General features: G+C 41.2%; 1 protein-coding gene across 5 annotated transcripts in view; it reads right to left on the reverse strand.

Moving 5' to 3' along the window:
• CPED1 (cadherin like and PC-esterase domain containing 1) overlaps window positions 1-4,629 on the reverse strand; it is a 153,330-nt gene extending 148,701 nt beyond the window's left edge. For 2 of the 5 annotated variants that reach the window (XR_008575473.1, XM_054813357.1), the window contains exons 1-2: window positions 4,491-4,619; window positions 3,545-4,018 (exon numbers count right to left, since the gene is read on the reverse strand). Coding sequence is in view for 4 of the 5 variants with exons in the window: in XM_054813357.1 (XP_054669332.1) it covers window positions 3,545-3,793 (249 nt within the window). In the remaining variant the exon portion in view is untranslated. Of the gene's footprint in view, window positions 1-3,544; window positions 4,019-4,490 lie in introns of all 5 variants that reach the window. The other 3 variants (XM_054813359.1, XM_054813358.1, XM_054813355.1) reach the window with 2 other exon arrangements.
• Window positions 4,630-19,701: the final 15,072 nt, after the last annotated feature.

A 19,701-nucleotide genomic window follows, 5' to 3' on the forward strand; every position in this document is an offset into this window, starting at 1 on the left:
ATCTTGTGAGTATGTAAAAATCTAGGATTTTTTTATACACTGGTCATGGTTAGAGAGCTAGTATGCCAAAACAGTGCCTACCACGTGAGCAATACCGTCTCACTGCTTCCTCCCAACGGCAGAGGTACTACATCTGCCAGGGCAAAACACACTGCTGTGCCGAGACACCTCAGTTGGCTCTGGCTGAATTAATTCAGAGAGTGTGAATTACCATAATCAGCTAATTAGCTCTTCTCAGAACAGGCTGAGAAGCAGAGCTGAATTACTTAGGATGAGTGTAATGGTTTTACATCTGGCTGGTACCAAAGGTATTTCTGGTTACCACACCACGCCAGGCAGACCTACACACAGGGCTTGTATGGGCTTTTTTTGTTGATCCCTGTTTCAGTTTTGATGCTACAGTACCAACTCTTCTTATTATTTATATTCACAAATATTTTGTCGTGAAGGAGGTAAGCGTGCCTGGCTGAATCTGAAGACAGCCTGCTGCTGGATGTGATATCTCCCTGTAATGTTTGTAATGTTGGAGATTCAGAAATAAGCCTTCTATTTTTCATTGTACATATATTAACATTTAATTTTGTACCAGAAAATGTTGACCTCTGTTCATGTGAAAATAAGACTACAGGACCAGCTCTCCAGTAGCTTTTAAAGCTCCTGTAATGTGTGATACCTGAGAGAGAGGTACTATGAGCTCTGTCAGGTTTTCCAGGCTATGTATGAAATCTGCATTTTTGCAATTTAAAAAAGACAGCTTGCGCTATGTGCCTGACAGTAATGGCTCCATCCCAGGGCATCATGGATACAGTTAAAGACACATTTACAGATCAAATGGGCAATTTCCAGCCCCATGCTTTTTCCACATTTGTCTGGAACTTTCCCTTCTAAAATGAGACGAATGTTGAGATCAGAGAGGCAGTGGCAAAGCTGCACTTTTCCTCAGATCTCTCCCTCTGCTTCCCGCAATGGCTCATAAAAAGTGCCGGTTTGGGGGTTTTTTTTAGGCACTTAGTGCTATGCATACTCTGAATGGAGAAATTATCAGACTTTGGAAGGGGATTTTGCTCATGCAATAACAATCATAACCAAATTCTCACAGCAGGCTCAACACAATACTGATTGCTTCTCTGAGGGAAGCAAGAATTAAACCTGCCCCTACCCAGCCAGAAGAGATTCTGCAGTGTGACAGATGCTATGGCTCAAAACCCAGAAACGTTGGGTATTATCTAAAGAATATCGTCTCCAGCAGGGTCTTCTTTTCCTTGAAATTTATTCATGAACTTTGATTTCATAAGACACTTTGCAGTGTTTGCTTTAAGTCACTGTTTAACTGCACAATAGATTCTTTTTAATAAATTGGCTTGGTGGACTATTTATAGAATAAGAATAGATGTGTCACTAGTTAATTATAACTGAATAATTTGGACTATATTTTAAAGTATTTTTCTAGATTCATACATGAAGATTTAAACCACTGCTTTAATGAAAACTTGTTTCCAAACTAGCTACTGTGGGTGGGCATGTGACTGTAAAATAAAGTAGTGTAAAGTTTCAACCATGACATCTGTCTTAGATGTTACCGGTTACCCAATAAAATCAAACAAGATAACAGTTCAGCTATCTGAATAAGCAGTGGGCGAAAACACTCAGTTCAAGAACACACTTTCAAAGCAAAGTGGCAGAGATTTTTGGAGATGTTTGTCTTTTCTGTTCCCTGAGATGATTATTCAGCCCACACAACCAGCAGAGTATTCTCTGGAAACAGAGAGTTACCCAGAGTAACATCCCAACATGTGCAAGACATTTCGTTCATCATGCTCTAGAGGAAACTTTAAAGACAAATAGGGAGCCAGCTATGGGTGGTCTTCAGAACTTGAAGAGGAATGTGTTAGAGTAGCACACCCCTGGAAAACATACCTATAAGGGTTAACATATGCATTTACATCTGCACTGTAGGTCCAGCATGTGCGTGTGATAGTCACATCCAACCACGTATGCTGGAGGGCAGTAAGTACAGCATGTTATAAAAACATAAGCTTCCTTCTCATTTCAAACAGCCAGCACGCCACGTTCAATGTCAATCTGCATTTTTCTTAGGCAAATTGGGAAAGATGAAATTACAGATATTTTCAGCCAAACAGCATACTAGCAAAACTTTGCCATTATTTCACCAGTTCTTACAGACTTTAGGTAGCCCAAGGTAAGAAATGAAATGTTCTTTGCCATTACAATAGCAATGAGTAAAAAGGAATAGACTGTAAGTGTCAAAATCTGTAACATAATGTGACCCGCATCCGTCAGCTGTGCTTATTTCCCTTTAAATTGTAATTCTTCAGGTCACATTGTTGAACAGATCCAAAACTGGGTACCTGATGTACTAAAAGGTCATTAAAATATAAAATTATGACAAATGCAGCATGGAGTAGATTTCTGCAACTCATAAGATAAATCTCTCTGAACTTCACAAGAAAAACAATCCATTTTTTAAGGCTGAAGGTTAAAGAGTTCATGCCAAAGTTATTTCACATATCTGGTTTTGATTGTTGCAGAAGATGCACTTTACAACTGTTCTCCTAAAATCAATATTGCTGACCTTTCACGCTGTGAACCCTGTCTAATCAAAAAAGCAGCCTTCTAAATTTTTTTTTTTAAACTTGAACTGCTTTATGTGGATGCTGTCCATAATTTGTGAAGTCACAGATTAATGTTTATAGTCCTGATACAGTTGTATATAAAATGCCAGCATAATGCTAATTTCACCGTGAGATATCTACTACACTATTAGCAGCCCTCTATAGGATTGAAGAAAACCTGAAACATTTGCGCTAGTGCTGATCACAGATTCCAGAGTAAAAATAACTACCTCAGTCTGAACTATTTAACAAACCACATTTTCCAACTAAAATAACAGTGTCTGCATTTGTTAGGTTTTAACACCCATTCTAGGAACCCTATACAAAATAAACATAAGGTCAGGTAACCTAAGGACAACGTAAAATTTGTGGGACAAAGATTCCAAAGGAAATAGTGTGATCCAAAAACGTGACAAGCAGGGGTTTTTATTTCTCAAATGCAGTTAAATTCAGCTTCCCAGCAGAATCCCAGTAAAGTTCCAAACTGACCAGCAGATAACTTCCACGCAGGGCAGCTGCGGGCCCGGTGCTAATTAACAGCCCCAGTCACCCTCATGAAAGCCCACTGGCTCCTGATTTACGTGCCTGTACTGTAAAGCCTCTGAACCGACTCCTGAAGCCAGAATAAAATATGGTCTGTGCAGCAAACTGAAATCTCCCTGGGGTCACAGAGCAATGCCATGTTTCGGTGGAGGATTTCAGGATTCCTGTGTTAATAACTGCACACTGAGGAGCTGGTAAGGGAGATGTGCTTGCGCATATGCCGCTGTCATTAGATCGCCCATTTGTTTGTATACAGAGCTCAGACTTCCAAGCTTAGGCTAATTTTAGCTGGACTCAGATGATCCTGCCAGACGCACTATCCCTCGCTTTGCTAATTATTGCTCAGCACTCTGCTCCAGCTGACTTACCTTTTTCACTGTCTGTGAATTACTGCCAGGGAGGAAGCAGTGCACGTCGCTTGGGGGGACCTCCTTGTACCTCCCTTGCTGTGTTTTAGTCAGTTTGTTGGGTGCAATCCCATTAACGACTGCCGAAAGGATGCTGGTCGTGAGAGGAGTCAGGGTCTGGCAGAACAGGCAGACGGCCACCACTAAGGCCAGAAGGAAGGGACGAGGGCGACAAAGCCTGCGGCACCTGGGGACGTGCCCACAAACCATGGCCTCTCTGCCGTCCTCACTTCACCCTTTGCCACATTGCAGATGCAGTCCCGAGTAGCCACGTCTTGCCAGGGTAAAAAATGTCAAAGGCAGGCTTTACCCAAAACTAGCAAGAGTTTTCCCCATGTCTGCTGCCGGGCGCTTTCCTGGTTCCTGGCAAGAAGTCACGGGTTCCAGAGGAGCCGAGGCTTGGGAAGTACTCTCCCGTGGGGGTACGGGGGCAACCTGTGGAAAAACAACAAGTGAGCAGCAGCAAAGAGCAGCGTGCCATGGGGAGTTCTGTAAGGAGCCGTGGCAAGCTCGTCCACACCGTGCTCTCGGGAGAGCAGACCTGCTGGCAGACAGGTGAGGAGCTGAAATCTTCACCCCCTTTGGAGAAGGAACTACTCAGCCAGACAATAGTATCCAAGAAAGCAAAAGCTTAAAGCTTAACATGTCTTGTCCACAGCTGAAAAGAGTAAGAGAGTGTACCAACGTCATGAACAATCGTTTGCTGTTTTTTTCTCTCTTGCATGCTCAGTTCCCACTTTGTTTTTACTGTTTCCTTCATTCCAGTCCTTTTAAATTGCCTCCTTCCTGTCAGCATGCACAGCTTTCTCTCTAAAAGTGCTCATTTATCTGAAAACTGACAGTCTATGAAGCTTTTCGTTTGCATTTGTTTTGTCCAGATTGCGAGTTCAAAGTTAGGTTTACTTACTTGGTTCTTATCCTGTTAGAAGTTTTCCGTTCTCCTCTAATGGGCTGCTGATTAAAACCACTTGGAACAACCCTGGCTCATGATCCCAGCTCGTCTCACACACTCAGAAGGCAGGCACACGCACATACACACGCCGTCTGAAGCCAGTTGGACCACAGATTTCATATAAATAAAGGCTGGACTGCTCGGAGGGTGGGGCTAAACCAGCTCCGCTCCGAGCAGGCACGGGGTTTGGAGACGCAGCCTGAGATCTGGATGGGGAGCAAGAGGTGTCCTTGCTCACACTGCATGCCTCAAAGCCACCATCACTGCAATTTTTAGAAAACTGCTGTTACAGCAATCAGTCTAATTGAAACAATATTAATATCTTGCAGGCAGCAGGAATCTGAGCAGCACCTGCAGTATTTTAATCCAGATTAACAAAAATGTTGTAAAAGGAAGCAGATTTACTTGGACATAAGCATCACTGACAAAGCAGTTGTCAGTAATTTTCCGTAGTAGATATAATATCTCATAGCAGTGTATAAATAAAACTTCTTCCTGATGTCAAAGAGGGAAAGAAAGGAGGGCAGACAAAAATACTCCAATGAAAGCACTTAGTATCTAAGCCACAGAAGGTCTGAGTTTCTACTTCCCCCTGCTGACACAGGACTGGGACGAGACAGATGGGAACAGTTGAGGAACTCTGTTATCTTTGTAGACCTAAACTTCTCATATAATCAAGTTGTTTTAGCTAAAAATATCTGTATACAAGTCATCTGTTTTATCCTCCATCCTTAGTTATTTTTGAAAAGAAAGAGTTCTTCCTACACTGCCTCATATATAAGAAATGAGCGTTGTTATGATAACTTTGAGCCAATCTACACAATTCAACAGCAGCAGCAACACTGGCAAGTTAGAGGCCTAGATACAGCAACGAAGAGTAGAGTGTGTATTTGTTAGAAGTGTTGGTGTTTATTCAGCTTTCAGATCCTTTTTTTTATTTCCCCCCATACTAAACCCATCAATTTTGCGCATATAGAAAAACACCACAGAAGCGATTCAACACCTCGCGCAGAACCTCGGCTCTCACACGCACTGTGTGTTAGTTTTCTGTCTGCGGACGTGGGAAAGCCATGGGCTCCCTGCAGCTGGCTTCGGGGAGCTGGTTCAGTCAAAGGAGTGCAGAGACACTGCAGCCAGCCTGGGAAAGCCACAGTGACCCCATCAGCAGAGGAGGAGAGCACAGTGGAGTTGCTTTATTGTTTTAAGAGACTGTCAACTTCTTCCAAGTTCTTAGTGAGGGGATTTTAGTCAGAGCTTTACGTGCAGTTGTTAGAAGACTTGCTTAAAGCCAGTTTATAAAGATTTGGATTAATGGTTCCTTCATGATGTGGAGATCATACCCTCGTGATAGAATCCCACGCTAGAACAAAGTAATCCTTCCTGTCTGCACCCCCTGCTCCCTGAGTTACCTTCAGCACAGCAAGGAACCGTGCTCTCCCTCCAGCCCAACATCATTTTCCCCTTTCAAGCTCCTAAGTGGGGTCTTTATCCTCACTTTTTCCCCAATGTCTCAGAGCCAATTCATCCTTCCTGCAGCCCGAAGATCACTCATGGGCCCCAGGTCTTCAGGACAAGCTGACAACTTTTACTCACTTACTGTACCAAGACTGATACTGCAAAAACAGAGATGAAGGGACATCAGCAGAGGACAGGCAGATCGCTGCCTCCCGTATACTCCTGTGAATCAGCCTTCTGTTCATCTGCTTTTCCCTATGTTCCAAGGAGTGAGCTGGCTTTTTCCCTATGTTCTGTGGTTTCTTTTCATGACAATAGCATGCAATGCACATTTCTTAAGCTGTAAATACTTTTCTCGATCACAGCTAGAGTGCAGTGAACATGATTCCTGTCATCTTTTGCATCAAGATTCCACCACACCTCTGGGCTTACGTGTCTACTGACTTATCTGGTCACATTCTGATACTTCAGAAATTAAGCAAAGACTATTGCAAATGGGACCAATCTCCCCAGCGTCAACTAGCCACTTACAAAAAGGATGTAAGTGGATAAAGAGTCAGGCCTCCTGGCTCCCAAACACGTGAGTCTTCAGTGCATAATATTCAAATAACCGCAGAACACAATCACCTGTAAGATCAGAATTATCCAGCTAACTATTTATACTTACGGGTATACGTACATATTTCAGAAGTCTTAGCAGAAAGCTGCAAATCTCCTCTTTCTGACATAAAAAAAAAAAAATCTAGTATTCATTTCCCATTTGGGATTCCCAGACCTGTTGCTTCCAGTGGCTGCTCCCACTGCATGGATTAAGGGTGGTCTTGCCTGCTCCTCTTCCTACTCCTTCCACTCACTCAGGGCTGCTTTCCTGGATGCTCCCTACAGCAGCCAGCTGCTGCCCTGCTCTGCGTCAGGCAAGGTCCTGCAGGCATCGCTTCTGCCAAAACCAACCAGCCACAGCGGTCAAGAGTGGTCTCCAGTGCTTTCAGCCAGAATGCCAGTTCCATCTGCATCATCTGGGATAGACTGTAAGTGCTTAAAGGTACCCTGACACAGAAAAGGTGAGAGGAAAGCCGTAAGACTTGCCAAAAATTGCCAGGGACTGGGATTTGAAAGGACTTAGCCAATGCGCCATGCAGGCACCTAACATGCACCATTCATCATCTCACTGGGGTTTTAAGCAATCCAGCTCATATTCACACTGCTTCCATTTTACACAAGTCTCTGTGTTTGTTCAGTGGTGAAAGCTAGTGACCACCGAGGAATGATTTCCATGGTCTAAGTAGTGACCTGGACAGATATTTGCCAAGAGCCAACCAAGAAGAAAATATTAGGCACAGAAAGTTACCAGGAATTTAAGGCCAGCTGAATAGATTCATTTTATGCATGCTTAACTTCGCCCAGAGATCTAACATGAATCATTCTGCAACTCTGAATAAAGTTAAGTCCAGACATAAGTGCTTGTAAGATCAGGACTCAATATAATAAAACCCATTTTGCATCAATAATTTCACTGTATAGAAGCTGCCAGGAAGAAAATATGTTTAAAAATCTATTCACAATTGCCCTTTTCTAGAGCAAGTTTCAAATTACAAAGTATAGCATCCTAGCAATGATTTCAGTAATAAATGAGCTCACATGAAAAATAAGCTCAAACAGTTCATTTCTAAATGAACTGATAGTCAAGTCCTTGTAATCATGTCTGTCATCTTCACAGTGCAAACTCATATGCAATTTTCATTGTTTATGGTCAACTCTTTAATTTCTGTTTTATTTTCTAGCATACTAAAAACGATGCCAAGGGCCATAAATTCTCACTAAATTCAAATATTGGATAAAAGCTTTATGAACAAGAGGCATTAATAGCACTGTAAATATTCAAGCAAAGCATCTAGTTAAACTGTACTGGAGAAAGCCTGCTCTGCCGCACCCTCCACGGATTTTTACTTCACCCTGAATTCAGTCCAGATTGCAATTAGATTTGTAGTGTCTTCAGTCCTGTGTGTGGTCCCGTTACACATAGTGAATGGGGAAGACTGGCACAGAGTAACACAGGGAAGAAAATAGGAGAAATACATTTCACTACTGCTCTGCACATTGGAAAATTTGATACTACTGAAGTTTAAATTAATCCCAGCATAGTAAAAACCCAGACTCTCTCCCCTTTTCCCATTCATAGAACACTGTAAGCCTTAACGATACTGTGATTTTGTTCCACAGAGCACTCCAGAGAACAAAGATCCACGTCTGAATCCTACTTTGGCTCAGCTCTCTGGTCTTGGCTCACAGTGAAGGCAGCTAGTGGAGAAGATTCTGCAAATCCTTGGAAAGCAAAACAATTGATGTCAATGGGAGAAGAGTTTTAGGGGAGACTCCCATTTTGGTTGTGCTTCTCATTATTATTTGATTTATTTAATATTTTGTCTTTATGTAAGAAGCAATAAATTATCTGGATTACACAAGTAATGTGTTTACTTCTCTTATGATAGGATTTACAGTCCATATATATGTACAGTTGATATATAGTCCGTTTTAGATCCTTAGACCGTAAATTTTATCAGTATGTTAAGAGCTGTGATTGCTGTTTTGCCCCAAGAAAGATGCTGTTAGGCCTGCAGTTCCATGGGCAGATCAGCCAGTCCAGTAATTCCCATTTCTAGTAATGGAAAGGGGAAGGTCTTGCTTGCTCCCCTCTCCCCTGCCTTTAGCATCTCCTCCTCACCTCTGCTCCTGCTTTCCTTTCCCCTCTTCCTGCCTTGTGGTGGTGCTCATTAGATCCTGTCATGAGAAAAAACTGCGCTGCTGGGTTGGTTTTCTGCCAGGTGAGTTAGCTGAATCAACTGAGAGGTCCAATGGGCCCTAGGGCTGGCACAAGTTAAACAGCAGGAGAACACGAGTGGGAGAGGATGTAAACAGAGGACGGGAACAGGACCTTTTAGGCATCAGCAAAGCTTAATACTCAGCTCACCAGGCTACTGAACCTACCCCAGCTTCCCCAAAATTTTTAGGCAGGATCTGGGCCAACTGAGTTATTTGTCCAGAGGCATCTCCCTGTATCTCAGCCTCAGAAGATCTCTGATCCTCACTACTATCTTTCAGCAGAAGGGTGACAGCGAAACACAGATATCTATTTATTTATATATGTTAATACACAAAGTTGCTTGACATGAGGGTAAAGGAACGCAGCTGAAGATCAAAGTCTGATGAAGTGGTTCCTGCTTAAAAGGCAAATTTGCATGTCAGGAGGAAGAAATAGATCAGTAAATTCTTTGCTTCTTCCTGTCTACAGTTATTCACTGACTCTTGACATAATCCCCTTGCAGCAGTTGTTCTGAGATTACACAGAGATTTATGAATTCTGTAGCCAGTTTGATTGCTCAGACTCATTGGTTACTGCTGAGAGCTGTATAAGAAACACTGATAATCAAAAAATGCCTAGATAGGCTGCAAAAACATGGACATTTATCTTTGGGTATGCAGAACAGAAACACAGTGAAGTGTCTCATGACCACTGACAGCATTTGTGTTCCTTTTTATTTTCATAGAATCATAGAATCACAGAATCACAGAATGGTTTGGGTTGGAAGGGACCTCAAAGATCATCTACTTCCAACCCTCCTGCCATGGGCAGGGACACCCTCCACTAGACCACGTTGCCCAAAGCCCCATCCAACCTGGCCTTAAACACTTCCAGGGATGGGGCATCCACAACCTCTCTGGGCAACCTGTTCCAGTGCCTCACCACTCTCACAGTAAAGAATTTCTTCCTAATACCTACTCTAAATCTACCCTCCTTCAGCCTAAGGCCATTACCCCGTGTCCTATCACTACATGCCCTTGTAAACAGTCCCTCTCCTGCTTTCTTGTAGGTCCCCTTTAGGTACTGGAAAGTTGCTATAAGGTCTCTCTTATTTTAAGTGAAATATTTTATTTTGTCATGGTCCACATCTCTCCTCTGGAATCTTGCTGGTCCTGCTCTTCTTCACACTTCAGGTGGGAACATTTGAACATCCATTCTCAAGTCTTCCTCTTTCTTCCTACAAACTTTTTCTAATGACAGCTCTGTCTTCTCTCAAAATAATTCTCTTCTTTTAACACATTGAATAATCTCTTCTTTCAGCTTATCTAGATCCTTCTTATTGTCTTTTTTTCAGTTACATGCTCTGGGCTTGTTATATGAAAGGTATTTGTACAAATACTTCTCTACTTTCTCATGCACTTCTGTAAGCAGAGCTGTTCACTGCCTTGTACCTGCAGAAGGGCTCTGAATGCACTTTATATGCTGGATAGTAGCGTTTTCCTTGCAGTTCTTCCTAGTTGCTTATATTCAGGTGAAAATGTATTGAAATGACCAATGGGAGTGGGAAGAAACTGAGAATACCAGTGTCATTGACTCTGTCCTAGCCACTTCACACCTGCTCAAATGGTGTTTGCAATGGAGGGTATCTGTAATGCTCACCAACTGTTCCATGTGCTGGGACACCCTCCCCACACCAGGCCCTTCCCCTCCACCCCACAGTACCAGGTCAGAAAAGCTTCCACAAGAAGGAGACAGGGTAGAGAGGGACAACCGTTGGCAAGCATACCGGTTTTGAGGCTACTGCAAAGAGGAAGGAGCGATCACAGCCAGGCCTCCAGGGTGACAGTAGGACATGTCCTAAATAGCTTCCTATACAGTAGGAATGTGTGAAGCTTCAAAGCCAGTCATTGAGTTCCTGGAATGAGAGCAACAAACATGAAGGAAAGGCCCAGTCTGTAAGGGCATTTAGCAGGGGGAAGAGAAGCATTTACATGCCTTTTTATTTCTAATGTTTAGCATTCTGCATTTTCTCTGTTTTGTTTTGGGGTTTTTTTTGTTTGTTTGTTTGTTTCATAGAATCATAGAATCATTTAGTTTGGAAAAGACCTTTAAGATCATCATGTCCAACTGTTAACCTAGCACTGCCAAGTCCAACCACTAAACCATCTCCCTAAGCGCCACAGCCACACATGTTTTAAATACCTCCAGGGATGGTGACTCAACCACTTCCTCTGGCAGCCTATTCCAGTGCTTGATAACCCTTTTGGTGAAGAAATTTTTCCCAATATCCAATCTAAACCTCCCATGGCACAACTTAGGGCCATTGCCTCTTGTCTTACTGCTTCTTACTTGGGAGAAGAGACCAACACCCACCTGGCTACAACCTCCTTTCAGGTAGCTGTAGAGAGCAATAAGGTCTCCCCTCAGCCTCCTTTTCTCCAGACTAAACAACCCCAGTTCCCTCAGCTGCTCCTCATAAGACTTGTGCTCCAGTCCCCGTGGTTTTTTTAAGTTGATTGTTCTAGTTTGTATTCTAATAAACCCCAAATATAGACTTGAAATGTCATAGTGCTCCAGGTCCTGTCACACGGTCTTTCCTCTTCTTTTGTGTAAACTAAATTATTTCATTGTCATGTTCCCTTTTCACTTTAGCCTGGCCTCATTTTGTAGGTATCCAAGACTAGTAGCACGTTTATTTTTTTCACCTGTTCTACAGCACAAGTGGACCCAAGACGGTCCAGAAAATGAGGAAAGCCAAGGTAACCAGAAAATTCATGACAGTCATCCCCAAGCATCAGTTTGATGATGTTGCCCTCAAGTTCAGAAGCAAGCTGTGTTTCAAATAAACCAGCTTTCAGAAGCTGAAAACAAAAAATACAACTAGACTCCATTCCATAAACACTCATCTTCCGATTCACTCTCTAAATTCCTTAAACGGTATTTTCTTCTGCTCCATTACCTTTGGCTGCCTTTCTTCCTCTTCACTGCTCCCATGATCAGGAACACCCTCCCTTCCTTTAGCAGAGTGGTTGCTTTGCTGAGACCACTCTCAGACTTTTGAATGACCGTCCCAGTGTCTCCTAGGTTCAGCAGTCCCCTGATGCTCTTTGGCAGCAGGGAAATGAATAGAGGTCTCCTACAAACAAGAAAATATCGTTTAGTGTTACCTCTATTGTATGCACATAAAACAGGGGTGCAATGGTCTCGGGTACCTACAGCTGTCTCTGTGTCGTCCTCAAGAGGATTTAGTCAGCGCTGCTGCAGATGGTGTGCCTGCCACAACTGCAAACAAGCTCTGTCATTTTGGATCATGTTTTCCAGGTTCCAATCATTTCAGATGTTTTTATTATTAAATTTTGGTTAGCCCCAGTACAGTAAATATCCACGCAAATGTACGACTGTACACTGACTTCAGTGGACAAGTTCATACGTGTGGGCATTTTAGGCACAAGGGAATAAGAACTTGATTTTTTTGTATCAAAAGGCTTTGTACTGATGGGTATTGGTTTAACAGAGTTTCTCTTTTATCAAGGAGAGTTTTAAGACAACCACATCATCCAGAAAGATAGACAAAATGCTCACCTGTGCCTCTCAAGACACCCATACATCTAACCAGCCCCATCAAGGCCAGCCATTATTATATATATTGGAGTATATTAACAGTTTATTCCCATTTGTGGCATTCTTGTGGTGCTGCCAGAATATACAATAAGCCAGTACAGAGATGTGTCACCCGGGGCACTTCACATACTGTGCACGTATATGAGAAATTATTGTACAAGCAAACAGAATATGTGGAGATGCAAGACATGCTATTTTGTTGTTCTTATGGACAAGCAGAAAAAGATAATGGCATACTTCTGAATTTATCAATCTGATTATAACTATACGGTTTCTCTCATGGGTCCAGCTGCCGCAGCATGATTACAGCAGAACAAGAAGACAGCAACCACCGTGGCGCAGCAGTTGCTTTAGACATACCCTTAAGTGCATTACGTCTTTTAAGCGCTGACTTTTGACAACCTAGTCCACATGGTACTTCTAAAAGTAAAGCTGAAATTTAAGTTTAACCATTTTTGCAGCCAACAAAAGCAAGGTGGCCAGAATACGTGCGCTGCAGGAGGCGGCACGGCATGTCCCCATTGCCGCTGGCACGCAGACGGATGAGTTCTTTGTGTCCTGCCCCACGCAGAGTCACCACGCTGCCTCCCGGCTCCGCTCTCCCGGGCTGCACAGCTTGCTCAAACCGCGCCGGGTGGCTATTGCACTGGGCTGCGAGGAAGGGGCTTGAAAGCTGAAACTGAGGGAGGGATGTCATGCTGAACCGCTGTGATGCGGCTGGCAGGAAGCTGAACATCACAGTGTCAGTGGGTGATCTTAACCATTTTGATTAAACGGGTCGTGTGTAAAACTAGCGTTCCAGGCAAGGGGCTGCTGAAAGCGCAAGGTTTAAGCAAGATATTTCTCAGATCTGAGAGATCTAAAATGTTTTGCTGTCATTTTCTCACTTAACACCTAATTTGAGTTGTCCAGATGGCCTGAAAAGTGAATAGAAGTATTTTTGTTCATTGTCTGATTACTGGGTTGTTTGGGGTTGTCTCTTTTGTGGGTTGTTTTCTTATATTTTTTAATTATGGAGGTATATTCTATAGATGTTCTTAGGATTTGATTTTGCAAAAATTAAAATATAACCAAATCAGAATCCCTCTGAAATACAGTATGAAGTAGCTGAATAGTATCTTATTAATATTTTAAAATCAATCACTTTTTCCATATAACTATGTTTTGATGCACTTTTAAAACTAAAGCATACTGAAGAGACTATTTGTTTTGAAAATAAAGTAAAATCAGCTAGTACGAACACAGAAAATTAATAGAATGTATGTACGGCTGATAGCTAATTTACTTTAATTTAGACTTTAGAAAGAGAATTACAGAGAATATTTGAGGTTGATTTAAAATCATGCCATCATTAGCCAAATAAGAAATCAGGTTACAGTTTTAAAATGTGCTGATGTAATTACAAACAATACATTTAGATGACCCCTTCCTTCATGAGTTTAAATATTACTGCTTAAGATTTAAACAGTAGGGGAAAGGAAAACTTAGAATCTTTTCTATTAAAAGGCTTGTTGGCGTCCATAAAGAGACATTCCCATCCCAGTACATTCCTTTCACCCTCTTAACAGAAGTTTTTAAGTAAACAGCTGTATGTGAGTGTTTGGAAAGAACTTTGAAAATGAAAAGTACTTTGGAGTTGGTAAATCTTGAACAATAGTGGAGATACTAACCAAAACACCTTAAAGTTGGATTTTTTTTCCTCTTTTTTTGTTTTTGAGAATCATCTTTAGTTTTCCTGTCCTGGGCTAAAACTTCACTGAGATGCTTTCCCAGTGCATATTTTAGATTGTATCTACGTCTTACAAGAGCAACCAACAGTGTTATAGAAGAGGTGGGCAAAACCGTTGTGATGTAAGGGACTGTCTCAAAGGTAATCATTACTTCTGAAATCAGGGCTTCTGTGTGCAAAAGCATGCTTTAAGTCAGTGTCTAAGAAAATTTCTACTCTGGATGAAAATGATTAACACATAATTTTAATTTTTGAGGGTAATTTTAAAAGAAGTCCTAGCTTAACCTCTGTTTATTCCTTAGTTCCTTAGCCATTCCAAGTGTTTTAGGCTATTGGGAGGATGCCAAGGAATATGGTATACCTTCCTAAATTAAAATAAGGGGTTGGTCAATACTACTGACTGTAGAACCATTCCATTTTCCAGACCTGACTAAGGACCACGTTTTTATTGTCAGTTCATTCAACTGTTGACTAATCCATCCATTTATAGAATGTGCTTTCTTTAAAAGCCTGAGATTAATTTAGCCCCAAATAACACAACAGAGAAATTAAACACATTTTAAAATAATTTCAGTCAAGAATATCCAGATGAATTCATCACAGCAGAAACACTCCAACTTGTCACCTTTTCAAGCAAACCACATAACTGAACATATATTAAAACAATTTTTAAATATGATGAGCACTTATTTTTACCCACACACAGAAACAATGTAATTTTAGTCTCACCAGAATAAAAGAAAACAGAACTGTCAAAAACGTTTCCTTTATCAACACAGGGAAAAATATTCCTATACTTCTGACAAGAAAGGATTCCCTAATTCCATAGCACTTCCCTGACTGACCCCTTCCAGCACTTAATGACACTCACGCTTGCAAAGTTTATCCAAACATCTATACCCCATGTCTTTTCCTGAAAATAAATAGTAAAACTTACTTTGAAGTTATAGGGCCACAATTTCACAGGTGGAAACAATATAAAATTATCTTTGCATTGCTCCCCTATTCCTGTTTCACCAATTCTCATGTGTGCAATTACAGTATAACTATTATTTATTCTTCTATGAAGAAAGGCTTAGTATAACCCTAGTTAGGAAACCCACATTAACTGTCAAACTAATAAATAAATCTGTGTTCAGCAACAAAATTATACTTAAGATTCCCCAAAATTTTGTTATTTTTATGAACAACATACAAATTGTAGCCAAACAACTGTATCTATTTAAGAATCCTCTCATTGTAGTCTTAAGCTTCAGTAAAACTTCTCTTAATTGGCAGTAGCTAGTTTCATAAATGTGGGCATACAGATTTGATTCAATGTATATGTCACTGCTGAATAAATACTTAGGAGCAAAGCAGTCACAACACTCAGAACTGTTTTCATAATATAAGGTACAAGGTACAAATAAGTATTAGGGCTTTAAAAATGTAAAAGCGTAAAACTAGCTGTGGATCCTAACATTGTTCTTCATTTTCTTGACTTTTTCTAAGACTTTAAATCTATTATGAACTAGTGTAGGAAACTATTGTTTTTTCTAAAATATAAGACATGATGTATGCAAGCACATGTCTGTAATCAATCATGCTACTCGTTGACAACTTATGCATGCTCAAATAGCTCCTAAATACAAGATATATCTAGAGGGAAAAGCTGCAGCTTGTCTTTATAGAATATGATAAGAGTATAAAAGCAAGATGTGTATTTGAAAGTGCTAGAATAGGAATATTACTGTAACTTGGTATAGATATAATGAAGTGTGGCATTTTTCTCAGTTTAGTTATTCTCAGAGCGTTTTAGGCAATCCTGGGAAAAGTAACAAAGCTGCAAAGTGTTCATACAGTGTGGCCCAACTTGAGTTATTCAAGTATACCCCTAAGAGAGTGTAAAAAGCCAGACCCCTATCCCTCTCGCAATTCTGCTTCTCAGGGATTTTTAGCCTAAGTGCAAACCCGAAGCCTCTGGTGTCAAGGTGAAGGGCACCTGGGTCCTCCTTCTGTCACCTGTCACATCTGTGGAACAAGAAGAGCGCAGGGTCCAGACATTCCAGCAGGATGAGGTGGGAGAGGAGAAAATTTGCCAAGAAAAGCCAGCTCACAGTGGAAATTACTTCCCTGGTGAGGGGGGAACAGAAAGGGGAAAACAAACCTCAGAATTTCTAATCTTTATTGTGTGTGGTTGAACAACATTGTGCAAAGTTCAATAAAGACAACAAGAAGGCAAATTATTCTGTGCTGTTCAGAGAGACAACCTAGCAGGATTTTCAAAGCAGGAAACATACTTCCTCTTTTTCACTTCAGACCTAGAATAAATAAAACCTACAACTGAGAAAAAATGTTACTTCACAATGCAAACAAACAACACAGTTTACAAGGCAGAGGCCACTTTTTGAACTGGTGCAGGGCTTAGCACATCGCTTCTCAGTTTGTGGTACTACAAATACCTCCTCATCCTAAAAATTTACCCAAACGCTGGAGCACCGGGATGAAACTGAAACCAGCTGCATTGCACAGTGCCGAAGGGTCGCCTAACCTAGTGCCTTGTAGCGGGCAGCATGCGGTGCCGTATGCCAGGGGAGCGTAGGACCGTCACAGGCATCCAGGAACACGTCCCTGGTTACAAACTCTTAATTTCTAGTGATCAGTCTTTAGTGATCTTTTGATCCAGATGTGTTACTTCTGCATTTTACACCTCCATGGGCTGTGCTTCCGCTAATGTCTCAGTCGCTCTTTACACCCATGTAAGCTACATGGCCAATTTCACAATTTAAGCATGCCACGTGTGAAAAAATGCTGCTCTTTTTTTCATTTAGGACTGGCTATCTCCCTACCACTTTGCCTGTCAAAAGACACACCTTTTCCACAGCACTCCTGCATTTACAGGTCCCTGTTATATATACCCTTACGGAGCCACCTCCTTCCCAGCCAGAAGAGTCCCAGACAATCCAGCTGCTTCTCAGATGCGTTGTCATTACACAGCTTTGACTACTTCCATCCTCCCCCTTGAGCCTTTCCTAGTTTTGCTACATTTTCACAGAGGAGTGGACCAGAATTTTGTATTACATTAAGACCCAAGCGCACATCAATTTACACATTGTAAAACTGTTCTCCGTTTTATTCTTTATCTCCTACTGAGTCATTCTTAGCACTTGTCTGACCTGCTGCTGAGCAATGAACTGATGTTTCCATAGAATTACCTAGCTAACTCCAAAACCACATTCCTACACAGCAACAGCTACTTCAGAGGCGCTAGCTGCAGGTAAATTATTATTTTCTATTTACATTATTTTAGCAAATGTTGAATTACATCTTCCACTTTATCAGACAGTCTCATGAGATTGTTCTGCTACTTTTAACACTTTGCATTTTTGTTATTTTTAGGCACCCAACGTAAGTGCAAACATTCCGTTACTATTTACCCCTCTTTAACTGATCTGTTATGTATCTGCTGAGCAGCAGAGTCCTGCAGGACTCCTTTAGCAGCCTCTCCATGTTGGGAATATTGGTAATTTATTCCTTTACTCTTTATTATTCTATTTTGCAAACAGCCATGTAACATTAAGGGACCTCCGCTCTTCAACCAGTGCATCACAGTTTGTGAAAGAAACTTTAATGAGACCCCATATACACCAATCTGCCAGCCTTCGTCTACTCAGCGAAGCTTTCCACAAACGCTGATGACCATGAGGCAAGGACTCTGCCAATGAGTAACTACTCACACATACACTAATTCTAGTTTTTATCAGTTTCTGCCAATGTACAAAGAAATAAAAATTAAGCTTGTAGATCCAACTTGAAGCTTTTTAAAAATTGGCCTTTTTTAATGCTTTCCATTCCTTTAGACATTTTACAATACCTAATAATTGCTCAGATATTCCATTTGCAAGTTCTCCTAGAACTCTGGCAGGTTTGGTCCCACCAATTTGTTGCAGACCCATTTCTACAGGTGCCTCACCTTGACAGCAATCCTCAAGCAACCTGCAGAAAGGGCCCTGGTATTCAAATTTGTCTAACCTCTTGCACAGTGAAGAAATAATTTTGCTTGTTTTATAAATTTTCAGTGCTTTTTGCACCATAATCACATGCTGACCCCTAAGCTTCTCTCACAGGCTTCCTGTTTAGAAGAAAACAAAACAATAGCATGTACAGGTTTTATTGTTCTACATCTTTGACCTCTGTATTGCATTTTTTCCATGTTTTCCAGATTTGTCCATTTCTATTTTCTTAACTTAGACACAAAATACTGATGTACTAATGAGGACAAAGGTAAGTTTTTTCTCGAGTTCTCTAACTAGCTCCTCCATGAAAAAGTATTTTATATTGTGCAATGAAACACAAAATCAATGCTCACACTGAAAATTGAAATTGTTATTTGGATTTGCAGCCTCTGCACCATCTTAGGTATGGTTACCACCAGAGTGAGGGATTTTGCTATGTAGAGTCTTAATTCTTCACGGACTTATTTCTTAACCTTAGAGACTTAGACATTCAGTCCAAGAGGAGTCTAGATTACCTGTTCATTATTTAACTTCTATTCATAGCATGGCACCAGTTTCCAACAGAACAAATAGTTTCTGATATCTCTATTGTCTCAATAGCCTCACTTAAAACCAGATATTCTAGTTCTCAAGTGTTTTTTTAGACTGATATTTCCACAGAAATACATACACAGTGGGTTCGGTTCCAGTTTTAATGGAACCTTAGTTACTCTGCTCTTCGCTGTTTATTTTCACCAACTTCTATACTGTTCTTTTACCAAAGTCTATTTACCACCATCTATAATTTCCTTCTTACACATCTCCTTTTACTCACTTCATGGATTTAAAATGCCTACTTTTTTATTTTTAAACAAATGCTGTGGCACAAGCCTAGTTTCATTTTGGTTTAGGTAAAGCCTGCATTTTCTGTGCTTACTCTTATGACTAATGAGCCTAACTCTTTATTTCCTTGACACTATTTGCACAGTCACACTTTGAAACACCCTCTCCTCCCCCTCTGCATGGGTTTGGAAAGCTGCCATGGTCATGATCTTCCAGCCTGACAGCCCAAAGAGCAACCCAGTGCTAAAGTAAAATCTTCATTCCAAAGGGAAAGTGCATTTTTTTCAGTAGTGGAAGGAAGAAGAAAAAGGGAGCAATCATCTTGTTTCTGTTCTGCTGCGTGAAAGAGCCATACAAAAACAACAAAAGGAACTTGTCAGAGAAAGGAAATTTCCAAACTTTGTCTAAAATAAGCAAGTGGGGGAAAAATATAGAAAAATCTTTCCATTATATTCATGGTCTGGGATCTGATTTAAAGACGAGTTTTCTGATCCTGTACTACAACACGTACAGCTAACAAATCCAAACATTTATGGGCCTGCATTTAGGCTTCCTAACATCATGCTCCCCGTTACCCTAAAGATTCTACAGCAGGATGAACTGGTTTTCCCTTTCCTCCTCCCTGAGCTGTGTGTTGGTTTTTACAGGAAAACCACTGTCCAGGAAGGAACATGGGAGCAAGACACACTTACCATGGTTTTCTTCTCCCCTTCCCATTTCCATCCGTGCCATGGAAACAGGAAG

This window comes from Grus americana, chromosome 1 (assembly GCF_028858705.1).
Source record: "Grus americana isolate bGruAme1 chromosome 1, bGruAme1.mat, whole genome shotgun sequence".
In the NCBI taxonomy this organism is placed as follows: domain Eukaryota; kingdom Metazoa; phylum Chordata; class Aves; order Gruiformes; family Gruidae; genus Grus; species Grus americana.